The 17,995-nt window shown below is 44.0% G+C and overlaps 1 protein-coding gene across 2 annotated transcripts in view; it reads right to left on the bottom strand.

Moving 5' to 3' along the window:
* Positions 1-10,443: 10,443 nt before the first annotated feature.
* SMPD3 (sphingomyelin phosphodiesterase 3) overlaps positions 10,444-17,995 on the bottom strand; it is a 152,002-nt gene continuing 144,450 nt past the window's right edge. For both annotated transcript variants that reach the window (XM_080411128.1, XM_080411129.1), the window contains exon 8: positions 10,444-17,503. In XM_080411128.1, the coding sequence (XP_080267254.1) occupies positions 17,402-17,503 (102 nt within the window). In that variant the 3' untranslated portion in view covers positions 10,444-17,401. The remainder of the gene's footprint in view (positions 17,504-17,995) is intronic.

The following is a 17,995-nucleotide window of genomic DNA, read 5'->3' as shown; positions in this document are numbered from 1 at the left end:
AGGAAGTATGGTGGCACAAATCTGTTTGTTACATGTTGGGAACATAAGCTGTATGATTTTAAAGGGAACAATAATATGGCCAGGCCTTTTAAATGGTAAAGGCCCTTTATTTATTTTTTTTAAAAAAAAGGCGGGGGGGCAGGCACACAGAGGGCACAGAGACAGTTGTGCAAGTCTGAATGTGGAACGTGTAAGGCTTGCATGGAATATCTTCTCTTCTGGAGGAGATGACACAGCAGAAAAAAACTTAGATGCTGTGTCCTGTGTGTTTGCTTCTGGCCTGACACAGAAAGCACGAGGTGCTGTTCTTGTTCTGCAGCAGGAATAGCTGCTGAAGGTGCTTTGCATTTAACTGCACAAATGAGTCTGGGTCTAACAGAAACTTCTGTGTTCCCTTTGGAACGCTGTCTCTAATAGACAGCAATATATTGGAATTTATATATTTGAAAACTAAAAGTAAGATAGAACAAAACCACAACTGTATTTACAGTATTTTAATGTCTAGTGTTAACTTTCTCAAAATGTATGTGCCTGAATTGTACTTCCTAAGAAAAAATAAAACAGATAAATTTGCTAAGATGCCAAAGGGAAGAAATCCACATTGATGGGTGTCTTGGTTTCAGCTGGGATAGTTCGTTTTCTTCTTAGTAGCGGTGCAGTGCTGTGTTTTGGATTTGGTGTGAGAACAATGTTGGTAACACACTGATGTTTTTAGTTGTTGCTGGGTAATGTTCATACTAAGCCAAGGACTTTTCAGTTTCCCAGGCCTTGCCAGCAGAAAGGCTGGAGGGGCACAAGAAATTGGGAGGGGACACAGCCAGGACAGCTGACCCGAACTGGCCCAAGGGCTGTTCCATACCATGGGACATCATGCTCAGTATATAAACTGGGGGGGTTGGCTGGGGCCTGCCGATCGCTGCTCGGGGGCTGGCTGAGCATCAGTCAGCAGGTGGTGAGCAGTTGTGTTGTGCATCGCTTGTTTTGGTTTTTTTCCTTTGGATTTTTTTCCTTTCCCCTTCTCTTTCCTTTTCATTGCAATTATTATTATTGGGGGGGGGGTGTCCTATTTTATTTTAATTAATGAATTGTTGTTAATTCAGCACTGAAATTTTATGTTCCTTCTCAGTTCTCCCCATCCCTTGAAGGGGCGGGGGAGTGAGTGAGCAGCTGCATGGTACTTGGTTACTGGCTGGGGTTAAACCACCACAATGGGAATTTGTAATTTGTATCAGTGTTATATATATATTGAGGATATGTGAGCACTGCAGTAGATAGTACTAGGCATGGTGACTGAGAGGTGTTGTTCTTCTGCCCTTTTGGTATTCTGAGGCTTGGGACTATTGAGATTCTCAGAGGTGGGTGTAGTGAAAGCAAAGGGCATGGGCTAGATGTAGTAGCTAGCATATCTTCAGAACTGTGCTTCCAGAACTGAACTGTGGCAGTTAATATGAATCATATTACCTGCGTGTGAGGCAAAACATCTAAAATTTCAATATACCTGGAGTGCTAATTATATTGCTGCTGTCCAAAAAAATAAGAAGGTTGGAAAGCTGGAATGCTGAGCATATTTTAGCACCTGTGGGTTCTTCAGAGAACAAAATCAGATGGATGTACTCAAGAAACCTTGTGCATGTTTTAATTCACTGTGAGTGTGATCAACATTACTAATGCTTGCTGGTTATGCTTATGCATTTAGACAGGCACTGAACCTGCTTTGAGGATTTGGTTAAAACGTGCTGGAAGCCGTTATGTTGAAGCAAACCCTTATGATATATATGGTTTGAATGTTTTCATGTAAGTCACCACTCATTAAATTCTGGTACATACAAAACATAGCTGTGTTGATATGAGTCTGGGTGACTTGGGGAAAGATCTGCTCACATGTAATTAGGAGTATTTAGTGTATGTATTGGTCTACCCTGGCTTCTGTGAATTCTTCATGTTGGACTTAAAAAACTTTGTGTGATCTGTAAATCGTGTGGGAAAGAGCTGCTTGTAAGGGTTATAGTGGCTGTTCCTTATACATGTGTGCAAAACCAAAAAAAGTACTTCTGCCTCTGTCCTCTCCCACGGGGCATTTGACTACAAGCACACACGTGGGGGAAGAAAGCCACTTTATCAGGAAAAAAACCCATTTACTCAGTAGCAGCCTTCAGACTCCTATTTGTTCTCAGGCCTGAAAGAAGCACTGCGATGATTTGCTGAGTTGGCAGGGCTGCTGGCTACCGGTATCTTAGTAAGCAGAGCAAGACTCCTATTTTTTTCTTGCAAGGAACTTACTCTGTGTAACCACCACAGGCAGGTTTTTTTCTAAATGGCAACAGGTATGATCCTGACTAGGCCTGCAGGCGTAGATGCATGTTTTAATAAAAACAGGATCCCCTGCCACTACTGACCTAATAGTGTTACAGTTCATATATTGCATGACAGCCAGTGTATAACTGGCAGATTTTTTTAATGTGGCACAAGAGATGCTTGCGCTAAAGATGCAGGTTTTATTCGGGTATTAAAAATAATCATAAACAACCAAGTTTTGCTGTTCACATTTAACTTTCCTATTGTAGTTTTGCTGCAGAAGTAATAACTTTTCTGTAGCTCTGAACTGTAATGAACGTTTTACTAGTCCTTGGTGGTTATCATACCACAAATCCACGAGAGGGTGCTGAGAATCCACTTTTAATTTCTAGTGCGTTTTCAAATTGTGTTTACTTCAAATAAGGAAAAGTGTGCGGGTTTACAATGCAGCTGTCTTGTGCAAATAAAACGCTCATTTTGTTAGGAGATACACTGTGCATACATGCACGGAAGTGGAAAACCAGTACAAAAAGTGACAACAGCTAGTAAAACTAATTTGGACTTGCCCCTACCGTAAAAACCAGGCAGGCAACAGTGTCTCATGCTGAATACCAAGAATGAGTAATAATCTTAGGACGGTGAAATCGTCATGGTCCTAATGAAGGACAAGTCTTGCATTTTAAAGGGTGTTTTCTAAGTCATGGCAGCTGCAAGATTTGTTCCTTTATTTGCAGAACTGGTACCTTTTGTCTGAAGGCTAGGCAGTTCAAGGACTAAGATCCTCGAGCTTGCTTTTCTCCTTCATTAGTCCCTTTGAAACTGCTCTGTGTAGGCTTCCTGCATTTAACAAGATAGAGGATGCAGTTCAGGACTAATTAATTTAGTCACTCATCTTTTGTATTCTATTTGTAGTTACAGCGGGTTGTTAGGCGAGGAAGAGACAGCTTCCTAGTATTAGATTTTTCTGGTGACGACTGTGAGCTGAATACAGTGGGTGCTTGCATTGTCATTCTACCTTATTGACTCCACTGTCATTGCAAAATATTAATTTGGTTTGGTACTTAATCATTTTAAATCTTCACATTTCCAAGCATTTAATGCAGATTAACGATTAAGATGCTTCTCAGAGAGAGGTATGTTGTGTCATCCCTGGGTTTTTAGATGAGAAAAAACTGTGTGCTTTGTGTGGGTGTTCAAGTATTTCATCTGCCCCAGGCTCGCTATAAGATTAGGGCCTCAGAGCTAAAAATGACTTGCTCAAGGCCACGCAGAATAAACTAATCCCCTGACTCCCTTGCTCTGCTTTAATCATTTGTTTTCTTAGCACAGTGTGATTTCAAATGGAGCCTTACCAGGTTTGACCGAGATAGAGCAGATAAAGGCTGAGAGGCAGCAGATCCTTGGATACCTCAGTAATTAAAACCATGGGCTTTTTAACATTTTTGAAAAAAAAATATAAATATATATTACATACAAATTATATTTTTAATCGATAATAAAGATGTATTTACAAGGCTATATAGGGCTTTGGTTTTGTCTTGAAAGGCTGTCATGAAGATGACCCACTTTTATTTAACTTTTTTTTTTCCCCCCCAGCAGGATTCAGTCTAGGATTTGAGAGCCCTGAAGATGCCTTTTTTGTGGACAAGGGCACTAATGAAAGAATAAGAGCTGATTATCTTCCTGCATGCAAAGGGAAGGCCCTGCAGTTGCAGCTGTGATGGTGCTCTTCGCAGTGGCGTGGGCACAGTCCCAGGGTGTCTTAGCTCTGAAGTCAGGCACGAGAGCGGCCGCGTAACCTCCTGTTCTGCGGGGGTTTGCTGGAGCGCAGCTGTGTAACTGTTTGCTCGGGTTTTTGTCTTTCGCTCCTGATTTTTTTCTGCGGCCTCTGGTCTTTCTTGCCTTGCGCATCCCTCTAGGTGAAGCATCGCACTCGCGCTTTGGAAGGAGTGGGTGCTGCCGTTTGCGGAGCGGATCCTGCTGGATCTCTACTCCCATAAAGTGACTGAGAGAGTATTGGAGAAACCCATGATTCAGAACGCGGAGACTCGGCAAATAAATCAAGCTGCAGCAGCGAACAGGGTGGGAGGGACGGGCCAGCAGCCTTCACCGCAGCGCTCGGAAGTGCCGTGTTTCTTCTCCGGTGCGGTGGTTCTGGGCGCGCTGAGGCGGTGGCCCGGCGGCCTGCGGGCGCGCTCCGACAGGCAGCCGCAGAGCCGCTGGTAGCGGAGCGCTGACGGCGGGAAGGGCGCTGAGAGCAGCCAGGTTAATTAGTAATAAGCCGACTCGCCCGTCGCCTCCCCGGGCGGCCGTTTGGCCGGGGATGCCGAAGGACTCTCGGGGACCGGACCGGGCGCGCCCCCGGCGCCCCCTTCTCTCCCGGGAGCGCGCCTGCCCATGCCCGCCCGGGGCGCGCGCCCCGCTCCTGATTGGCCGAGCCCCCTCCTCAGGCGCTGGCCGCCATTTTGGCCTCCCGCCGCCTCGGGGGGGGCAGACATGTTCTTCCCCGTACCCCCCCACGCCGCCGCCCGCCGCCGCGCCGAGGGAGCAGCCGGTGTGGGCAGCGGCGGGCGTCTGCGCCGCGGGAAGGCCGCCGTAAGCCGGGCCGGGGAGGCGTTGCGCTGCGGGGACGGCGGGGCTGGGCTGGCCGAGCCGCGGCGGGCGGCCCCGGGCGTCGAGCGGTTTGCGGGCAGGGCCGGGCGGGCCCGCACCCGGGCTGGGGCTGGCCGGGCGTCAGCCCTGGCGGGTCTGCGCCTCCCAGCGAGCCCGGTCGTTTCCTACATTAAATAAGTTGTGTCAGCACCTGCTTCCAAAGTCCACGGGTTTGCACGAGGGAGCCAAAAAGAAAAAAAACCCAACCCCAAATAACTTAAAGCTGAGAGGCCTGCTTTGTTACGTAACTAGCAGTGGGACTTGAGAAACAAAAGTTCGTGTGTTGAGTGTGTCTGTGTGACTTTCGACTGAGGAAACCAAGTGTGTGTATGGGTAGGGAGCTGGTATAAAAAGAATATTCATACCATATAATTTTGCTTGGAAATTTGCCACGTGTACATCCTGGCATGCTGGGACGTTGTACCGAGCAGTGGGGACCAAGGCAGTGGCTTTAGTACTGAACGTTCATGACCCTGGTGGTAATGTTTAGGGTCTCTTATCTCCTCATCTGATGTTTAAGAGCTCTCCATAATACTTCTCACAGCCTGTTTCCTGTGAGTGGAGCCTCTGTCCTATGGCCTTTTAGTGGAAACTTAAGCTTGTGAAGAGGAAAAAACGTTTTGAACACACTTAGCCTTTTTCTTTAGAGGTATAAAACATAAGACTTAATTTGTTTGTTTGTTTCTGAGCTTAGTTGCTTTTAGGTCTAATTTGCTGCAAACTTTATTTTTTTCTTCTGGAAATGTCTTTACAAATAATAAAATAGGTCTAAACAGCAGTTTTCCAAACAACGCTGACCAACAAAAAGGCCGACAGTGTGTAAGAATTTTTTGTGGGCTCTGTCCCCTTTTAAGATACTTTTCTGTTACAGCTACCGTTTATATCATAGCTTTCTTTGCCCTAGTGGGAAGAAGGGAAAGTGGGGGATAAAAAAAAAAATAGTTGCAGAGCCCAGTTTTGGGTTAAATTTAGTGTTAAGTTTGTTGTAAACTATAGACGCAAGGCTGAAAACTCAGGGGAAGGGTTCTTTATGTTAAAGTCTAATTGTCCCTAGCTTGTTTTAAAGCATTTTTTCCCCCGTTTTAAAAACAAATGATCATAGCAGCTTTGTCAAACCTCTGTTAAGTGACAGGGATCAGCTGCAGCTGCCTACATCTACAGCTGCCTCCGTTACTATGTGTCTCTGGTAGCATCTTCGTAGAGTAATTAAAATGATCTTTGGACTCCAGATCTAAGAGTTTCATTCTGTTAAGAGAGTTTAAGTGATAGTCCCTTAAGTGACCCTGTTGGCATTGCTCCTCACTAAGCCTCAGCCTTGTTTAAAAATCAGCGGCCATCTCTTTCATTCTTCCAGCCTCCCTTACGCCCTGCCCTGTTGACCAGGCAGTCAGTCCTGAGAGCAAAGCGGAGTTTGCAGAGGCTAACAGAAAAGCAAGCCAGGAAGTCTCACAATTAGGCAGGGATTTGTACTTGTCTGAAGGCACTGATGAGGCATGGGGGAAAGTGCGGTAAGATTGTATCGCAGTTACCTTGTGCAGCGTGTGTATCATTAGAGAGCACTAATCCTGTGTCTCTAGGCGTAGTATGCCAGAGGATGAAGATCTTGGTGGAAGTATATGTTAATACATTGTGGTCTCATGTTGAAAACTACTGGTATATTGCATTATGATGGCTTAGTATGTGTTTCTATCTTGTATGAAACCATTAGGGAAGTTGTATCTCTTCTCCTTTATGCATTAAATAAATAAATAATATCTTTTTTTTAGATTTCTCCCCCTGCCCTTCACTTTTCGCATAATACTGGCTAGTGCTCAACAAAAACTAGCACTTCCTTCTGTGTTGCACAGCAGAATAAATGAACCATAAGGTCAACTTCTACATTAAATGTTACTTTTTCACCTTTTCTTGCATTATCTTGGTGTGTACTGTGCAATATACATTAAAAAAGCTCCAAAAAGGGAAGAAGGCAGACAGCGATCTAGGAGAGATCATGTGATTGTGTTCCAATACAAAATAGGCTTGCTCCACAGGTTTCATGGGTATAAACTCACAAAACATCTGATATTTGAGTGTTTTGTTTATGCTTGCCATGGACAGGAAGCTCTTCAAGGCCAGTCTCTTACTGGATTTGTATGCAATGCCTGCACTGCCAGGCTATGGGTTTTATTTGATGTTTATAGACTATATGAGTGAAACAGCCTGGCAGAGGTGTAAGTACCATTTCCCCTCCAAAAGGGGCACCAGCACCTTGGATCTTCTAAGCAGTTCTTCCTAAACCAGGTTAGTGTCAGGGCTGCATTATGGAGAGTTGAACTTCTCTTATTATCTGTTGTAGATACGTTGACATACAGATGTGGTTGGCAGCATGTGCCGTGTTCCATAGTGCGGTAAGGATGTGGTGTAGTCTTCTTGGGTGCTCTTTAGCCCATTCTCTTTCTTTGAAGCCTCCCATGATGACAGAACGTGTTCTTGTTCAGGATGCTGCCATTTTTGTATTTGTCTGTGTGCCAGTCAGCTAGGCTGTGTAGTCTGCCTGAATAAATAAAGGTATTTTCTCACAGGAGATCATCTGTTCAAATCGATGCACTGCCTTATATCCACTGCCAGCTTCCTGCTGCTTTCTTGGATGCTGCTGCCTGTATCCCTTTGCTTATGGGGAGAATATTCCACTTGTGTCTCTGCTTCCTAGCTGGGAACTAGATACACTGCTCCATTGTTTACCTCCCCTTAAAAGCTGAGAGCTTTGACTCTCTTTTTGAGACAGTCTATATTTGCATTCCCTGGGTTGGCTGGGCAACAGCTAATCAAATAATTATGTTTAAAACAAGATTTAATAAAAAAGCATCTCTAAAACCAAAAGCCAGGTGTAGTCATGCTTTTCACCAACCAAACTAGTCAGCAATGTAAATACTGTGGAATGTTTCCCAAATAACTTAAGGGCCATTTAATCTTTCTTAATGTTCTTCACTTTTTTTTGTTGCTGCGTTGTTGTTTTCTTTCCTTTTTAGATGCTCTCATATCTTTGTAGTGTGTCTGCAGTTTGAGTGTCTCCTCCTTCCATTCCGTTTTCTTTTTCCATTCCACCCTGCACCCCCCCTTCCCCCCCACTTTAAGTACAGTCTTCTGACCTAGAGCCTTGACAGGGAGCTATTCATACTTGAAGAGTTTCTGCTAGTAGACACCAGTTCTGACCATATTTAAGATGTGTATAAAAGTATCAGGGTTTTTTTAAAAAAGAATAAACTGAAGGTCCAGACAGATAATTATGCTTGGGCTTGTAAATAATCATAACCCAGAAGCAGAAAAAATTCTGTACTTTTCCCCTGTCCTCAAATCAAACACAGGACTGAGTGGGACCTTCTGGGTTGCCCTGTATAGTCCCTTTCTGTAGTAGGGCTTGTGCATAAAATCTCTCTTTAAAAATACATCAAACTCTTATTTTAAAAGCACTGGGGTTTCAGAGAGGAATTTTTGTTTGTTTTGCATTCCATTGTGGTCATTTGGAAGCTGGTTTTGAACTTAACTGGTCTCGTGGTCAGAAACCACCTTCTAATTGTCAGTCCCTGGGAACCCAGCCCTGGACAAGGACCTTACACTGGGTGTGGAGCCACTGCCCAGCACTTAACCAGACTCAGCATTTCTTTCTGTCACTGTATAATAAGTGCTACATTTACAGCTTCTAATTTGCTCTAACATTGGAACACACAGCTGCAGAACGGTGAGGCCGAGGTTTTTGCAGTGAGGTGGAAGGACACTCAAGGTCAGCTGTGGGCAAGAGGGGTCTCACTGCGGTAAGCACTGTTAGTTCAATAAAGCTGCAAAGTTCCAAGAACACCAGTCTGATAATTAATGAAGTAGCTGCAGCATGAACTCCTTCTTTTGTGCTTGTTGTGGGGTACAAGACACGTTTTGTTAAAAGTCTGCGTTTGCTGTGGTTATAAATAACTTTCTCGGCAAATGTGGAAAAGAGAAATTATATGTAACCAAGGAGTAACAGAAAATAGAGTTTAAATACCTGTTTCATAACCGTCTTATTTTTTGGCTGAGATAATGGACCGGGCTGCATACTGAGAATTAGTTTATCTTATGTGATACACCTTTCATTAGAAATATATTTAGCGTAGTGCTTGGCACCATGCTAGGTTTAGGATTTTTTTTCAGTTGGTGCCTTGCAGACCTTGCAGCTGCCTTTTGTTCCTTGATATCCTGAAGGTCCTTACTCTAAGCAATGTAAAGCACCCTCTGTTGGCTTTGCTGAAGCTGGTGACGGTGTGGCCGGTGACTTCAGCAGAAGTTTTTAATTGTAGAGAAAGGTCCAGCTGGATTTTGCTGGATATTCAAAATTCTGGAGTGGCATTTGAGAGGTATTCAAGAATCTGTTGCAGCAAAACACAAAGGAGGTAACAATTATACCTAGTTAGATCTGAAAAGGTAGTGAGGTTTTTACCCAAATTGTAGTAGGGCTGAGGTGTTCAAAGTCGTCTGCTGATTTAGAAGTTCATGAACCTCTTTAATGAGAACAACGGTACCAAATTACATGTCATCTTCCCCTCATTGTGCGTGTCTCTTTCTGTTCATTGCAGTGGGATCTGTTCAAAATATACTGCCCTTGGGTGATTTCAGGTTCTGAACTCCCACATTGCTGCTTTTCAAATGCCACAGTGCTTGGCGGGTGCCCATGCAGGCGCTGTAGCATGCAATGCTGTGGTAGTGTTGGAAACCCTGCAGTTGTTTTTACTACATCATCTAAAATCTTAACATTACAGAAGTATTGTTGTGGAACAGAGCAGTTTTTACTGTAGTTGCATCCTGAACTCTGTAAGAGTCATTCTGTTAGGCATTTGTGGAATCACAGCTCACAGGTTGAATGTGATTGGGGCGGGGAGGTGTCTATGTCCCCCCCCCTTCACAAACATGTTGTTATCCTTCCTACAGGCAGCTCTGTTTCTCTGGTGCAGCACTGCAATGTCTTAGCCATCATCTTCCATTTTATGTTGTTAGAGCAGAAGGATTTATACCAGTTACCAGCTAATACAGTGCTTAATGTGTGTATCTGTGAGGCAGATTCCATTTTAGTGGGTGGAAAGCGGTCAGAGATATCAATATTCAGTATACTAATGACAGTGCGGCATTCAGGATCACATTAAGGTCGCTATTGAGCTCATCAGACTGATGCATCTTGCTGGGATTTGGAAAAGTCAAAACGTTTGCGAATAGGAATGGGACTTTAAGGCTTCTGGTTGCTTTAGACATGCTGCCATGACTTGAAGAGCTTTAGCAGAGCTTTGCAAAAACACTGTTGTAACAGATGTAGTGTAACAGGGAAACTACTGTGAAGCTTGAGGCTTTTGTTGCAGTGTTTATACAGATAAAGGATCTTGTGATGCAGCTGGCTTACCAGCTGTGCTGTGGCACTTGAAGCAGTTTGGAGTTGTTCTGCTGGGTTTGGCTTTGGAGAAGTCAAAGGTTTACTTAAAAAAGGTAAAGAGAGGGGGGCTTGGCAGTGGTGGAAACTTCACATGGGTGTTGGCGAGTATGAGATGCTCATGTGGGGAGTGAGGGAAGGTGAAGCATCAGCTTATGGACTTTCCAGAGGAACAGAGTAAGCAGGTGCTCTTTTCTAGAAATGATGCAGTTTACAGACAGGAAAGCCATCTGAAAGCTAGTATGTTAATAGGAACATGTCCTTTTATTTTATGTGATTATATTCAGTTATCTTATCCTTTAAAGCACACAGGAAGGCTGTAGCATTTTTCTACTACAGTTAGTCTCCTCTTTTGTTTAGTTTAGTGTTTAGATGTTTCTTGGTGCCTAGGGACCATTTCCCTTGGCTGTGTAATGCTGGGTGCTGTATAAAAGACAGGGCAGTGACACGGTCATGTGCCCCAAAGAGCCTGTGTGTCAGGCGGGAGGAGGGTGAGGGGACAGAACATGGTGCAGGCAGACAGGTCGGGCTCATGGGTTGAGAGGCAGGTGGTTCCAGCGTGGGCACCGTGGCAGGCGTAGGGCTGAGCACAGCCTCAGCAGCCCATATGATTTGCAGTACAAAATGTTCGTCAGACCTTTAAAGGGGTTTGGGCACATCTGGGAGGAGGAAAAGGGAATGAATTATACGGCCCAGATCAAATGTTGACAGAGATTAATCTTCTTTAGGTCTGTGTACAATGTGTAACTATCCTCAGATACCTTTTTCTTCTAATCTTACCTGTCATTAATGCCTGTTTCTTCCTGTCCACATTTAATGGTTTTAAAGGAGCAGTTGTTAAATCTGCCATTATGTAAAAGATAAGAAAGGGGATTCTTGTTTTCCTGCCAGTCTTCCTAGCAAGTCCTGCTCACCAATTCAGAAATGGCTGCTTGGAGCCTACCCTAAATGTCAGGGAAAGTATGGAAGCAAATGGGCGTACAGCTTCAGGAGCAGTAGACGGGAAATCTGGAGTAGTCAAAAACAACAGTAGAGAGTAAGAGCACGTCTTTTGAAAGGCCAGGAATACGCAGACAAGCAACTTGAAAATGCAGCAGCAAGGAGAACTGGTACATCAAAGTATTAAATAGGCCTATTAGAAGAAGAGGGCTAGAAGATGAGCAGTTTCAGCAGCATTCTGAACAGGAACTTCAGTTGGATAGGGAGGTCTGTGTTTTAATAGGTGCTTTGCCAAGCGAATCTGTAAAACAGCCAACAAGGCAGATGGCATCGCAGTTACAGTGCTGACCGGCAGGCAGCTGTGGGCATCAGTTCATAATAAACAACACTACAGCTCCTGGGGCAGAGGGAGCAGGAAGGAGTTACAATGTTCTGTACTTTCTCCTCTTGGTTAAATGCCTGGAAGATGCAAACTGTCCGAGAAATGATTGTTTTACATCTTGTGGTCCTGTGGCGCTTCATGGAGCGGAACCCGCTGGTGAGCCACTCAAATAATAATGTAAAAGGCAACAACAGAAGAACAGATGAGGTACTGCAGGAGAGGCACATGCTGGCCTCCCACCGCTGGACAATGAGGTCTGCCAATGTGCAACGCAATGGTAGTGTCAGCACGCAGACAAACCCCACCTGTACAGCAATGGAGGAAGCTACAGAGCTCCACCTCTAACATCCTGTCTCACAAGATGGAGCGGTTCCTTCCTGAGCTAATGACAAGAAGCTTGTGTGCTGTGCTCTTCCCTAATCACTTGCATTCCACCAATTTCCTCCTCTCTGCTTGTGGGAAACATAAATTCTTCCAGGTGGAGGCTGCTGTAAAGGGCTCTGAGGACTGTTCAGAAAGACTGAATCAGTACAATGGATTCTTTTCCCTTGACATGGTTTTGTTAAATCACTGGATTTCTTAAGGACAGATGTATGGGAAGGGAGTGAGGGTTTTTTTTCTTTTTTAATTATCTTTGATTGGGCAGTATAAAGATGAAAACCTGCTGTTCGTTCAGAGACTGGATAACCGTTGAGATGGTAAGAGCACAGCTGCATAGTAAGAAACTGTTCTTGTGGCCTTGGGTCAAATGCTAGCAGGATGCAGTGCAGGGCGGATCTCCTCATACCCAGAGTGCGGACTGGTGTGAGATGCGGGGTTCAGGCATGCGGTGGGCACTGCCAGGGCTTGGGTGAGGGCTGCAGGCCTTGCAAACCGAGCGGGGTGCATCAGTGCAGGGGGATGTCCACTGCAGAGGCCACAGTGGAGGGCGGGCAGACGAAAAGCACTGGTTTCTTTCCTTTCCTAAAGCACCCTTTATTTCCTGCAGATTGACCAGAATAGGCATAGCGCAGTGAGACCGTACTTGACCCACCCACTAGACTGCATCTTAAGAGTCAGATTTCTTGTTAGTGACGTCAGACTCCACATCACAAAACCAGAAAAAGTGGACTGGACAGAATCATTCGAGCCTTAAAATTTTATTATCTTGTTTGCATCAACCAGTTATTCCTTTCAGCACCAATAAAAGACAAAAACCCCTCCCTGTTGTTCAAAATACCTTGTTTCTATCAGGTCTGAGATTGTGGTTTTCTTGCAGGTAAAGAAACCAATGAAAATATTTAATTTTTTCTTTAATACATTTATAACAAAATGTCAGAAGGTGTGTGCTTACCATATAAAAACATTAGGTTCCATAAGGATACAATACCGAAAAAATCATTGAAATAAAAAAGGTTATTCTTATTATAGGATTTCTAAACCTCAGCAATAATACAAGTCTTTAAAAGCATCAAGATTATATTTAAAACAAGATGGCATGGAAAAATGAGACCTTCAGTAACAATTTGACCCTTACTGGAATGGATGATAAAATTGGGAGTTTTTCAAAGTGCTTGAATTGTATTTCTGTTCTCATCCTGTAGTGCCAGGAGGAGGTAAAAACGCTTCGTTTCTGAGCTGATGATATGTGCTGACACTGCTGTGCTGCTGTGTGATCCCAGGGCAGCTCAGGGACCAAACCAGGGACAGTCAGATCGGCTTAATCTGGACCACCAAACAAAGGCCGTTTAAAAAGAAAATAATTCTTTACTGGAATTGCAAGTTCCTTACATCTTAACTGTCTTACCCAGTCAGTAGGACTGAGGGTGTAGCCAGGCCAGCTGAGAGTGCTTCAGGGGCAAAACCTTGTAGCACTAGCAGGAGAGAGGTGAACTCGTTCCCTGGACAGCAGGCCGCAGGCTTCTCCTTGGAGCCCATCAGGTTACGTTTGCATGCTTTAGACAGTGTCAAGTTAAGCATCCAGTTTGTGATGGAATGAAACTAGTTGGCCACCACGTGAACTAGTTCTAGTAAACGCTTTTTCAAATAGCACTGAGCTGCACACTAGGCATTACTGCCCTGGTATTCAGGGACTGAGCTGTGGTGCAAAGCAGGTGGATCATGTGTCCTTCAAACAGTGCACGGACTAACTGGATGTGAACGTGCTCGAGGGGCTGTGTTCTGTAGGTCCTGTTTTTGAAGTGATCTAAAGGTACCAGCTTGGTAAGGACCTGATGTCCTTGAAACTTCTGGAAGTTCTTAGTTTTTGGCTGTCCTCATTTGTGTCTTTTGTTCACTTGTTCTAGAAGTGCTGTTGTAAAATGCAAATTGAACATGAGAAACAGAAGATGTTACCGAGCTTTTATAAAAACAGATGACACTTCATCTACAGTATCCCTGTTGAGCAGCAGCTATTAAACCAAGAATAGCATTACCACCCACTTCTTGAAGATACCTGAAATTGCTGTACAGAGTGGGGTAAGCATAGTAGAGTAAGCTTAACTCATATTTCTTATAAATAACATCCTACTAATAAACGGGGTCATGCTGTCCTTAAGTGAAGTGGGATTGACATCTGAAAAGGCTATCCAGGCTTCGGTTGCCTGGGCATGTTGTCACTCCCTCACCCCACCCCTCTTTTATTTAAATGCAAAGACTCTATTACGTAGTATCTGTCTAAGGCTTACAATGATTGATATCCTGCGGTACAGGCGTTGCTTGAATGATTCGCTGTGAGACAGTCTGTGGAGCTGTGGTGGTAGTGTAGACAAACCTTGTTTTTCTCCAGGAGGTTACTCCCCTGGGAAGGGAAGCCTGTTGGTTACAGTTCACCGGTACAGCCGCTCTCTGACTCCTGCAAGCATACCAAGGCATTGGAAGGCACAGGATCAATGCAAAAAAGCAAGGAACATCTGTACAATGGTGCTGCAATGCTGTACCTCCCAGCATCACTCTCTTGCAAAGTTAGATCCTTAAGACAGTAAATTAGTAAGAACTACCTCAACTGGTTAAATGTATGTGTATTGTTTAGAGAGAACACTTTACGACTGTTTCTTGATCACTGAGAATCTTAAGAACATCACAATCTAAAACGGTCTACTTCAGATTTGAAAAAATGTTTCTCAAAAAGTTGACAAAAGTGCCTGGTTTTTAGTCAGCACAAAGCCACAGAACTGATTTAAAAGTAATTCAGACCTTATTAGTTTTACTGTAAATAATGTAACATTGTTTGGCAGTAGGTTTACGATTAGATCCCACACAGTGTCAAATTCAGCTCCTGCAACTGATACTTGGTGAAGTTGATATCAAATTGTAAATTACATTGTTAGGAAAGCTATTAAAAATACTGTACCTTATATTTAATCTTACTAGTGAGAAATAGCTGCTGGGCAGCACACAAATTGCTACTGATACTGTTTGGTTTTTTTAAAAAGGTTAATAAAATACAAGCAAGGTAGAAAATAGGATTAAAAGCACTGTTTCAGGTACAAGTTTTTCTGAACTGGGTGAGAGATAAGAAACCAGAAAAACACACTGCACATATGTGCACCCTCTGTATAAAGAGAAACGTACAAAGTGGGAAACTGGTGGTGCACTGGGATAGTACACTGAAGTCTCTGATGCTGTAAACTTGAATTCCGAATTTTATCAAAAAGGGGAATTGAGTCTGGTTCCATTTTTGAGTCCCCGTGGGTTACACTTGCAGACTACCCCGTGGTTTGGCACAGTACACTTGGAAGAGGCAGTCTCTGCTGAAGGGACGCTAGGACTGGAAGAGGAGGCGTAAAACATGTCAAGACCGGGTGCAGTGGGAGAGCGTGAGCAGTGGTCTACTACCTACTGGGAATTAGCCAGCGCTGTTGGCCTGGTACTTTCAATACTGGTAAGAGTTTTCACTACTTGGAAAAATCAGGCTGATGTAAGTAAAAGTTCCGTTGTTTACCGTAGCTACTTAAGCCTGTACCAGAGGCTGTGCAGACTGGGATTCCTAATTTAAATCTATTCTGATTTAGCGCAGGCTGATTCCTAGCAGGTGTAAACTAAACCACAACAAGAGCATCTCAAGGAGTTTGTGGCCAGCGTAACTAAAACAGTTGACTTAATGGAGTAAGTATTTAGTATTAGATTAACTCTTCTCTTTTTTAATACAGGGAATTTGTCATGTAAGAGGTAATAATCCTAAAATGGAACAGGAAGTAGGCAGAAGAAACGAAGTATCAGTTAAAATGCAAGGGGTTACATTGTTACATCTGCAACACAAACTGGTCTGATTTTAAATCCCTAAAAAAAGGCCAGGTCTTGCTATGGACCCGAGTCTCAGCATTTTCTCAGTTTTGTTAAGGTTATAGAGGCTGGTAGGTCAGGTCACAGGAGTAAGATGGCAGAAGGGAGCCCCACGTTTGAAGAGCTGCAGTGGAAAGAACATTATGAATTAGATGGCAGGACTCCTGTTAAAGTCTGTGAGTGCGTAACAAACAGAGAATTGTGTCTCACAGACATTAAACAAACCCTCTGCTCCAAGGAAGTAGCCACCGAAGGCTGAGAGTCACAGTTCTAGTCTCTACTCTAACTAGCCATGCTACACTTCCCCTTTAAGTGTACCGATTCCTTTAGGAAATTGTTAGGTTATCCTGCCTTATCCATCATACACTGTTCTACACTTTTTTTGCCCCCAAATGTCACTTATGTTTATTTTAACTCTAATATCTAGCATGCATTTTACAAGCTATTTCCCACTTACTCTTTCTAGCTAAGGCAGAATGTTGGCTCTGGTGTTACCAATGGTACTACAGGAATCTATTCACTCTACTGTAACATACATATCATCCCATACCATAATTCAGAACTGCCCCACATATGGGAAAGAAAGAAAAGACATTACAGGGGAACTATATTTCTTCTTAAGGGAACAAGTTGCGCTTAGAAAGCTAAAGGCCTGATTCTGGAGTCATTATTCAGACAAAACACTTCATAGTTTCAGTGGGAACACAGCTGGAATAAGGGTAGAACTGCATTCGTAAAGTCTTAATTCCAAATCTTTTAAGTATCCTTAAATTGGACAGGAAGATACTGGTCTGCAAATTGAATAGAGTGTGTGTGTGTTTGTTTTAAGATCTATCTGTAATGACAGAAGGGTTTGCCAGTCCCAGAATGCCTTGCTTTGGCTGGTATCTGATTTTTGAACTCACTTCCATTCTGATATTCCCCATGGTATCTTACTATTTTATCTCAGAGTGGCATGCAGTGCGGGCGCATGCTACTGATGCAAGCACGCTACTACAACTTTTAACAGGCTAAAAAAAGAAAAAAAGCTTTAGCTTCTTAGTTATACAAAGAAATTATGCAAAAAACCATTGAGCAGCACTAACTCACAGACTAATTACAAACTAAATTGTGCTATATATTAGTATAAAAACATGTTTTAGTAAGAATGGCACTGGTTCAGAAGGAATTAGGATTTCCATCTTGGTTCCGTTCGGTCCACAGTGAAAGCATTGGAGTACAGGCCTGCCCTGTTGCCTGAGCAACTTGTGACAGTGGCTTTGGGCCACAACCCCTTCGTTTCTCTCCTTTTTATATCCGCCACTGTTGGTACGTTCTGGGAGTAGCCCGGGTCAGGTCTGGTCATCTTTCCTAACGTGGTACCAGAATAGTTCGTTCTTATCCTCTGATATTTTCTTAATATCGTTAAACGTTTCCCTCTTCTAAGCTCTCAAAGCTGGTCCGTTTTAAGGGTCGTCTTCTCCTGTAGACACCATGAGGCGCATTGCTACTGGTAGGTGGTCTGTCAAGCCTGCTAACTGGGTAATAAAGCTGAACTCTTCCACTTCCTGCAGAAGGAAAACAAAAGTAAGGAGGAGGGAACTGGAAGACTGGTCTGTGATACCGCACACCAGGACTCAGCTTTTATACCTCTTTTTGGTTTACTTTGAACTGTTTCAACTGTATTAGTAGATGTACGGGCCCGGTCCAGCTTAGCTGGGCTGACGGTGAGCTGTCTGCCCCACGGAGCATGTTAGTGTGTTGCGGCGGATGGGCTGAACCGTCCCTGTGACACACGGCTGAGCTACCCTGGATGAAATCTGTGGCACCTTTGCTTCCCACGTACGCTAACAGCTGTGTCGTTCCAGGCAGACCGATCTGTAGTGCTGCAGTAGGTACCTGTGTGTGAGGGAGGAGGCACTCCCCTGGGAGGAGGCGCTGGCCACACCGCGCCATTCAGCACGCAGCTAAAAGGGAAGCCTGTCCTCACTAGATTGAGGTGTTCAAATTGGTGGGAACTCCAGGTGATTGGGACCCTGCTCCTGGTGTCTCTGAGTGCC

This window comes from Falco punctatus (genome assembly GCF_963210335.1).
Source record: "Falco punctatus genome assembly, chromosome: 14".
NCBI lineage: Eukaryota > Metazoa > Chordata > Aves > Falconiformes > Falconidae > Falco > Falco punctatus.
The sequence above is the reverse complement of the archived record's forward strand: the minus strand, read 5'-3'. Positions and strand labels throughout refer to the sequence as shown.